Source organism: Dreissena polymorpha, chromosome 3 (assembly GCF_020536995.1).
Source record: "Dreissena polymorpha isolate Duluth1 chromosome 3, UMN_Dpol_1.0, whole genome shotgun sequence".
NCBI lineage: Eukaryota > Metazoa > Mollusca > Bivalvia > Myida > Dreissenidae > Dreissena > Dreissena polymorpha.
In genome coordinates this window covers 58,006,121-58,016,238 of record NC_068357.1, presented here as the reverse complement: position 1 = coordinate 58,016,238, position 10,118 = coordinate 58,006,121, and the positions used below count along the sequence as shown (strand labels likewise).

The 10,118-nt window shown below is 35.2% G+C and overlaps 1 protein-coding gene across 1 annotated transcript; it reads right to left on the bottom strand.

The window, feature by feature from the left end:
- Positions 1–8,536: 8,536 nt before the first annotated feature.
- LOC127875021 (serine protease inhibitor Cvsi-2-like) lies at positions 8,537–10,118 on the bottom strand. Its single transcript, XM_052419750.1, has 3 exons — positions 9,951–10,118; positions 9,305–9,415; positions 8,537–8,780 (listed from the first exon to the last, which is right to left on the bottom strand). The coding sequence occupies exons 1-3, from the start codon at positions 9,985–9,987 to the stop codon at positions 8,662–8,664; spliced, it is 267 nt and encodes an 88-aa protein (XP_052275710.1). The 5' UTR covers positions 9,988–10,118; the 3' UTR covers positions 8,537–8,661.

Here is a 10,118-nt window from a genome sequence, read left to right as displayed (position 1 = left end):
TTTCAATTTATTCATTGTTATGAAGCGTACCATAAAATACGTAGACATTGGCAAGAAAGTACTTAAATCGCAAATGTAAAGAAATCCTCATTTTTAAATGTGCTTTATCAGACCATGTTGATTAAAATTAATGTATGAACAGTTATTACATGTATGTTGCATTTTGGAGTTTTTAAAATGTTATTCAATATTTAAATTAAGTTTTTAAGTTGTAGAAAACACACAATTTGATCATTTACAGCCTCATCCATCTAGTCAGAAATTGAACATATATTTGGACCGTGCTCTGTGACAAGGGGGTTTACTGCATGTGCATAAAGTGTCATCCCAGATGAGCCTGTGCAGACTTCACAGGCTTATCTATGAGGACACTGTACGCACATGCATTTTACCACTTTTTCACATTTTATGGCACATTTTAATAATCGGCTTTTATTTGCCAAAACTGGATAGCAAAAATCTCAGTTAGGAGAAAATTCTTTGATTTTATAAAAAAAATATCAGGATGTTTCTTTGAAATCTTTTTAAATAGAATATATTTTTGTATGTTAAGAATTAACTCATTTGTTTGAAAATAAGTAATGTATTTACATTTTCATACGACTTTCTTTAAGAGTTCCTCTCTGTTTTAAAAACAATAGAGTTCCCCTTGCTCGTTAGAGCTGCCCTTTATATAACCAAAGTACTTCACTATTTGGTAAAGGACTGCATAACATGGCTATTGATGATAATATTACATTATAATATGTAATCATTTACTGAAAATATACTTTAAACTATGTTATTAGCGGCATTATGTATTGTTTTGTCTGCAAAACAGAAGCAAACAATTGTATCAAATATCGTGCAAGTTCATTTCCATCCTGATAGATTCATAAATTTCATACATTTAGGAGTTCAATTGTTTGTAGTCTTACATTATAATATGTAATCATTTACTGAAAATATACTTTAAACTATATCATTAGCTATAGCGGCATTATGTATTGTTTTGGTCTGCAAAACAAAAGCAAACAATTTTATCAAATATCGTGCATGTGCATATTCATCCTGGTAGATTCATTGAAATCATACATTTAGGAGTTCAATTGTCCTTGGTATTCTCACCAATCTACAGGTAGATTAATTGAAATCATACATTTAGGAGTTCAATTGTCCTTGGTATTCTCACCAATCTACAGGTAGATTCATTGAAATCATACATTTAGGAGTTCAATTGTCCTTGGTATTCTCACCAATCTACAGGTAGATTCATTGAAATCATACAGTTAGGAGTTCAATTGTCCTTGGTATTCTCACCAATCTACAGGTAGCACATGCATGATTATTTCCAAATACACCAATGTGGAAATGTTGATTTTGGTATCATTTAACTGAAACGTCTGCTCACTTTATTTTAATAATTCTTTGTTACTTTGTTTGAAGTCAAATTGTACCCCATTAAATATTTTGTGTATTATTATGACATGTTGGATAGAAGCAGCACAGCATCCTTTCGGAAGTGTATAATTTAATTATTTTAAAATTGGTTTTCAGCATTCATTAAAACAGTATCAAACGTACGGCATTACATTTACTTAAAGATTATAGATTTTCTCCATTCTGGTTATAAATCGGTTACAGGTATAGGAAGATTTTTAATGCAAATCTGTTCACTGTTTACCACTGAATCACCAGTTTATTTGTGTTTTTGTTTCTTTTTACTTGTTTATTACCATATGTTAACAAATGCCTCCGGCCAAAAATAGATGTCAATATAATAAAACAAGTATATGAAACTATAAGTAGACAATCTCTGTCACATTTACGTATAATGCAAAACAATACAAATTTAATAAAAACAATTTATACAAATTGTTACTGAATTTTGAGAGTTAACACAACAAAGTTGACATGCATAACAAGGTTCTGGTTTTATTGTTCCTTGCATTTCATTCTTTTAAAAGCTTTGTATGCTCAGGATAAATTTTATCTTAATCTTATTTCAATATATGTGTCTTGTTCTGAGAAAACTGGGCTTAATTCATATGTGTAAAGTGTTGTCCCCGATTAGCCTGTGCAGTCCGCACAGGCTAATCAGGGACGACACTTTCCGCTTTAATGGTATTTTTAGTTTCAAGGAAGTCCCTCCTTACCGAAAATCAAGGCGGAAAGTGTCGTCCCTGATAAGCCTGTGCGGACTGCACAGGCTTATCTGGGACGACACTTAACGCACATGAATTAAGCCCAGTTTTCTCAGAACAAGACATATATATTTATTAAAATGAAGTCAAATGCATGATACTTCAAGTCTCAGACACATTCCAACAGTTATTTTATTTTGGTACTAGTAAATAATTATTTCTGCCTAATATGACTGATAACCTGAAAATGTTGACAAAGCAATTGTATATTTTTTGGTTGAATTTCAATTGTTTACTAATTTTATGCCTCCGGTAGGGTGGCATATAGCAGTTGAACTGTCTGTCTGTCCGTCTGTCTGTCTGTCAGTCTGTGCATCCGTCCCAAACTTTAACATTGGCCATAACTTTTGCAATTTTGAAGATAGGAACTTGATATTTGGCATGCATGTGTATCTCACGGAGCTGCACATTTTGAGTGGTGAAGTGTCAAGGTCACTTCAAGGTAAAAAGTAAAAAATAAATTCAAAGCGGTGCAGTAGGGGGCATTGTGTTTCTGATAAACACATCTCTTGTTCTTTATTAAGAAAACTTTACTTACGTTTATTATAATAACATCGATTTAAAGTGTGATACATCATTGTGCCATTTTGTGTGAAAATAATCGAGTACACAGTGTTTAAAAATTGATACAAATTATCTGTTTATCTTGATATTTACATCCTCTACAATCCTAACATTTCCATAGCAAATTTGTCTTAATGCCAAAAGTAACCCAATGTCAATGTAATTTTTCAAGTTTTAATGTTTTACACCCAGTTGCCTTGATGTTATGCATGTAAATAATAACTTAGCCTCAATTGCCTATGAGATCCATTAAAGTAAGCCTTCCTCTTGGAAAACCAGGCTTAATGCATGAGCGTTAAGTATTGCACATGTTAATCAGGCACGATAGGTACCAGGCTCAATGCATGAGCGTTCAGTATTGCACATGTTAATCAGGCACGATAGGTACCGCTTTGGGACAATTTTTTAAACCCTTTACCCTTTATAAACGCATTTTGCATTTGAAGTCCTTTAGAAAATCCAATTAAATTTAAGTCATTTCTTAATATATTGAAGTTTTAAATACTTCATTTCCATCCCTTAGATAATGATGAGTAGCAAACAGCATAAAACCTGAACAGACTGCGAGTTTTATGCTGGTTTCACTTTGCTTCTGATGGGGAAAGTATTAAAAGACGTCTCTTCTAAACCATAATCCAGTCAAGGTGAAAAGTATTGTCCCAAATGCATTTAGTGCAGTTTTCTTAGAGCAAGGCTTGGTTATACATTATTTGCTGATCTGCGCCTCCTAGCTGTCACAAACCATATCGAAAATAGTGTTGAGAATGGAAAGTTACAAACTGATTTTGCTTTCAATGTTTTTTTGTTTCTTCTTTAATTCAATAACTGACCATTTGGATCGTTGACACAACGCAATTTATTACACTGGAATTTGTTACCGAGAGATGCCCGCATCCGTTAAAAATTCATCTAAGATTTTGTTAAAAGAATTACTTTAGTTAGTGTAGTTTAGATTGCATCCATAGACAACAGTGGTAAATTTTGTAATGTCTTTGAATGTTTTTGTTCGCCATATACATGTTATGTAGTTGCTGATAAGCATTTGTTATGCGTAGTTTTGGGAACGTATTTAATGTACACTTTGTAACAATTAATAAAATACAATGTATTACTTAATTTTGTTGTTAAAACTATTGTGTAAGCAATTACGTGTCACTGCTTAAAACCGTTTGGTCCGTCCACATCTCACAACACAGCTCAACGTCTGTTAAAATACACACAAATTGTATTAATGGTTACGTATTTGTATGCCAAATATCATGCCTTCAATTGGCCGAGTCGCTCGTTTGTACGTCAATAAAACATGTGCATAGTAGATCGCCATTTATCCCATTTTATATCGACATTGACGGTATAACACCCTATGGAATAAACTAGCATGTATCTCACCTTGTTGAATATACCTGTCGCGTGCACGGACTACTTTTTATTCTACTACTAATGATTTTTCATAAGAAATCTCTAGAGTCGAGAAAACTTAAATAGCCTTCAAATTATAAGACCTTCAACCTTTAGATCTAGTCAAGAGACATAATTTTTGCCATCCGTATAACACGGTGATAAAGCGAATACAACAACTTTTCCGCTCACCGTCGAAATTTTATACTTCTGACAAGAGCACCGTATCCTTCTGTCAAAAACATGGCCGCAAACTTTTTGGCGAGTCCAGAAATGAAAGAAAAAAACGAGAAAAGAAGGTAAGTTTGTAATACAAAGATATTACATCGAACGAAGTATATACTTTACATCTAATTGCCGTTTACCGCATCAAAATTGAGTCGATATTCATTTCAAAATAGTAAAAACAACTTGAGCATGTGAAAGAAGTGACTTTCGTGACGCGAAAAATAGTGTGTTTTTTTGCTGATTTTAAACATTTTAAATGAAAGATTTTTTGTTAAACGGTATTTTATGGTAGAAGAATCAATTTACAACACATTATGGCATGCTTTGTTGAATATAACTGAGATTTTTACATTTACAAGTATGCACCGCTCAACACTGACGTTATAGAAATATGAACACCGCTCAACAATGTCCGTAAAAGCACCGCATCTTTATGATCTTTTGGCACCGCTTTATTCTGATATTTTTTCTTTCAGAAGGAAGAGACGTTCAAATGTAAGTTTGAACAAACCAAAAAAACAAGAAAAGGAGACTTTTTTCAACGGATGCTGAATATTACAATGTTCTTTGAAAATGTTTGGTTTTCAATTGTTTTTTTAGATGGGCGCTTTAGCGCCCGTCTAAAGTGCTTAGTGTGAAATTCAGGTCGATACGACTAGGTATGATTAACGCAATACCCGGTTGCGTATCCACGCAAGAAAGAGTTGTATAATTTATGCAAGAGGTTCGAGTTCTCCAATTATGTGTATTCACAAATGGCAACATTATGTTAATATCGTGTTACATTCAATATTTTCGAACGGTGTTTTATAGAAAAGAATCAATAAACAATGATCGTATTGTACGTGTCGCGGAGGTATTGTTTATGAATGATTAAAATAGTCCACTTTCTGCTGCGTGTGCGTGACTGACGTAGTATTTTCGCTCAGCTCATTCATAAATCTGAGGCTGGCGATAAACAAAGGGGAGTCCGTGTGAGAATAACGCAGTAGTATAAGGTTACGCTTGTTTATATTCACAGGTCTCAATTAATAATACGTTGACCACGAGTTCAACAATTATTACAGGGATACGATAGACAACATAAAAAAATGTTTCATTATCGCTGAAACTGTTAAAAAAACATTTAAATATAACAATAATATTCTCTAAAAAAGGTAGTCTTGCTGTTTTGAAATAAGGTTTGGAATTTTGTTTTCTAAATAACTTAATTCAAAACACAAGTTTAATTATAGTGTTTTTTACTTGTTAGTCGCATATTTACCGCATTATAATGTGTGTTATAATAGGCAAACCATACATTAGTAAAATTCAATCTGCCTTCGCACATAGAAGGAATGGGTCAATAAGGTGCTGCGTTTCCTTTGCTTACTTCAGTTAGAGGTCAATTATTTAAGTAATAGCAATCACAAGGCTACGACTTCAAAGGAATTGCGGAGCTTTCTTACATAATAAAAGTCGTAGTCGCATGGTATTTGCGTTTTGCGTCCTATTTGGTCACGTGGTTCTTTTTCACGGTTGTTTTGGCATTCATGATGCGTCTGTCGATAAACAAAGGAAAGTTTACGGGTTATAACAACGCAATAGGTTACGCTCTCGCATACAACTCAATGACGTAGTACAGGTCGTAAAATGAGAGATTCGGGAAAAAGTTGACGCTTATTTATATCAAAGACCCATATTATCTATAGGTCAACAATAACTTCAGCGATACGATAGACAAAAAAAAGTTTCATAATTGCTAAACCCGAATATAACAAACAATTTATAATAATAATACGAATGCAATAGCAGAAGGTTAGTAGAAGGTTAAGCTTGTTTATATTCACAGTTCTCAATACATAGACAGTTGGATATGAGTTCATCAATTACTACAGGCATACTATAGGCAACCTCGAAAATGCTTTTTAATCGCTAAAACCGAAAACAACCTAATATATTATATTAAATATATTTATAACAATAAATGTCTTTTAAAAATGTAGTCGGCGTATACGCTGACTTTGAAATAAAGTTAGCAATTTACTTTTCTAAATAATTAAATACAATTAAACAAAAGTTAAACTATTGTGTTGTGTTTTTCACTTGTAAGCTGCATATTCACCGCATGAAATGTGTGTTAGCATTGTCAAACCACACATTAGTGTGAGTAAAATAAAAAAATACTACGGGAGAGCACTTCATATGTGTCCTCATATGCCTTGTTATGAGTATCTTTCTTCACTATCGAAATATATAGTATGTTTATATTTGATTTAAACGCAGTTTTCTTTCGACACATTTAAATCACACGTCAATAGCGCCGTCATGCGAAAATGGGTCTTATGCGTTTCGGCAAGCGTTTGTTAAACCCAACATGTGCTTTTGCGCAGTCAGGCCATAGGCGATGCTGTTCGCTTTAAAATCACTCAATATGTTATGTTTCTCCTTACCAGAAGGAGTGATAGCTGAGTGGGCTATTTATATGATGGGCGCATATGGAATAAGACCCATTTTCACATGACGAGGGTCATTACAAATCTCATTGCGAATTGAAAATGCCACATTTAAGAACAATGCTTTTTGATACAAAATTGAATTGAAAATAGCAAACTTGTTAATAATGGCAGCCTATCCACACATTAAGGAATGATTTCCAGACGTGCTGACCAAGTACGGCAAACATTGTGGTATGATAATTAAACGATTTTCTCTTATCGTGACACTATACTATTTCGCTAATGATTGTTTTCTCATCTTGGAGGCGAAAGTGAAATTCTGCGAGATGGATTGTAACGCGTAATTGTAACAGGGCCACAATTTGTGTCGTTTGAGCATACAGAGAGTAGTCCGGAATTCCTTACACTGAACAGTGCTACATCCTTTGAATTGAGCACATACGCAGTGATGTAGCAAAAATTCAGAGGTTGTAACTCGAATCAGCTTATTAAATATTCGAAAATATTCATGCGTGTCTGTTGGCGTTATGTAAAAGTCACTAAGATGAAAACTGAAACAGCTATGCCTAAAAGCGCATGAGTGCTCTATACCTATGTTTATGTTAGCGTTGTTGACACCGTGTGAACTGCTCGGGTAATAAGTAAAGCATAAACAGCAATGTTTATATACTTTTATTCCTCCATATACAAGATACGAATATTGTTGTATATTTTGAATTTGTATATGGTGTCAAAAATCAAAAGTTTTGTACACGGAACTTTCATTATGAATTTATATTCTTGGTGAGATAGTCATTTGATATAAGAAAAAAATATTCCTTTAATATGGTGACTGCAAATTTTCTTTATATTAAGTTATCATTACCATTTTCATCATACTTTCTATGCTGTCAGAACTTCCAAAAAGCATGTTGTTTTTATTTTGTCTTAGTTATTTCTATGAAATAATAAGGATGATAAAAAGTGAACACAAAACTCGACCCGTGCGCTATGACACACACTTAATAAAGTTGAATGGCGTGTGTTCATTTCAAACTTGCGATTGATTTTCAAAAATGAATTGCGTGTTAAATTACGCAATAGCGAACATCTTCAGTGCCTTCAGCGCTTTGATTAACAGTGTATCCATTATAACGCGGCGGTCAGTTAAACTATCCGCACTTTTTCTGGGTAAGTATACGGTAGCCGATCTTAACGCACATACTAAGCGGCTCTCCGTTGTGAAACCCTTGGCTCAATGCCCGATCCCGGCGCATGTAAGCTTGCTTGTTTGTCGCAAAACGGAACTAATTAGGAAGCCGGGTACTCCGGGGAACTTTAAAGTACCGGTAGTACCTGAGGCGACGATGGTCAATTGAGCGCCAGGTTATACATGGAATTGGGACACATTAATATGAGAGTTCGCTTGGCTTAACAAAATAATTAAAAATACTAACAGGTTTATATTTCTTCTGGTTATGCCTAAAACCCGACCCGTTTTTCACGACATACATTTTATTTGGGATAATAAAACCGGTGGTTCAGATTTGCATAATCAAATGCACGCAATCTGAGATATGGCATTAATATAATACGTTTTACCAACAGTCGTGTGTCTATTATAAAGTACATGAACATTATTAAACACTAGAAACAAAGATCGTGCAATAAACCGACCACCTGGATTTTCGAGGGATTGAAATCCCGGAGGCCGCGAGAATCGACGGGAACTGAAGATAAAACGTCTATTGACAAATCTTTTATATCATAAAAACAACACATTTAATTCACAGTTCACTATAATAATGACTATCATTCATCACAAACTACACACGAAATGCATTGGTGACGCCAGAAAAAAGCGTGTTTGTCTATTTGCCCACGGGACCACCTCCAAATCCGAACCCGCAGCGACACTGGCCGTCAACGCAGTGCCAGTCGCGGTCACACTGGCCCGAACAGTCACGAGCGGCAACACACCTGGCGGTCGCTACAATTCAATATTAAATATATATGTTATATGGTTCTGGTTTATTTAGCAGGAAATGATAATGCACGTGAGGGCTGATTGCGTCAACTTAAACATCCAGATAAGCATCATTAACATCATCATAAACTAAGCAAGCGTAATTAAAGAGGCAATTCATGTCATTATTTCGATCAAACCAATACTTATGTATGCTATCATACGAGTTGCACGTTGAAAAATGATACGTTTTTGTTAACAGACAATGGCCAACCGGAAAGATTTACAGACAGACGTAGGTCAAGTGAGAACCCATGAAGATCCTTACTTCGTTGCACACTTCGTTCAATAACTAGTCCGAGTATATACGGGCTTACATCATCACATTCAAACCAGTCATGGATTCGATCCCCAGTGTGGGGTCATTCTTTAGATCGGCCCTAAAGACGCCAAGTACTACTCATGTTACGAGAGCGTTTCAATAAACCTGAAGTTCTTAACGGAAACGAGCTAAAATAAATAGGTCTTAACTAAACCCGACTACTCACTGTGTGTGCACGTGCATTGCCTGTGTGCACAGTCCAGAACGTAGTCTTGCTCTGGACACGTCACGTGACCACAGTCACCGGTGTCTCGGCATTCCTCGGCATAGGCGAGGGCTGAAACGAGATTGAGCTGAGTGTGTAGTGCCTTTGTAAGGTACTAGTATAACGATATATTTTATTTTTATTAAAAAACTACAACATATTTGGTTCGGTCGGCACTATTCGATCATGCGACACAGAGAGGGGATTACAGGTGGGAGGCGGACGGACGAAGAGAAATTTTCTTTCGACAAGATTTTCGTGAGAGAGATACATAATTGACTCATTAAAGTCAATGACACTTCTGAAATGGTTTGAAATATGAAACAACTCCACGAATCATTTTTCTTTTTTTTTTGCAAGCAGTGTCATAACCATGATACAAACGAAAAGCGCCTTTCGCCAAAAGACGAATAAGAGACATAAACAAGTTATAACAAAAGTTTCAGTAAATACATGGATTTGACATTAACGGATGCATCCGGCAAAAATGTTTTATTGACAAGCCTTGGGTCCGTTTGTGGGGTTACGAGCTACGAGCGGACGAACGAACGAACGCATGATCGAACGATTGAACGAACGATTGAACGAACAAATAGTTTTTACATACCGATGCAAACAGCGAGAACAACTATGGTGACCTTCATTTTGAGTGGAACTGGCAGTCGACGAACTAGTACTGCAATTAATACTGGTGTGTTCGGTCCTTACTACTCAATTTATATATCCCCAACACAGTTCGAGATCACGGTAGCACGGTCCCGCGATAAGCGACACC

Bases quoted from the DNA above. Each gene is read 5' to 3' on its own strand.
- LOC127875021 (XM_052419750.1), bottom strand. From the start codon at position 9,987: ATGAAGGTCACCATAGTTGTTCTCGCTGTTTGCATCG. The intron at 9,416-9,950 runs GTATGTAAAAAC...ATCTCGTTTCAG, and splicing joins TGTTCTCGCTGTTTGCATCG to CCCTCGCCTATGCCGAGGAA. The intron at 8,781-9,304 runs GTGAGTAGTCGG...ATTGAATTGTAG, and splicing joins GCAATGCACGTGCACACACA to CGACCGCCAGGTGTGTTGCC.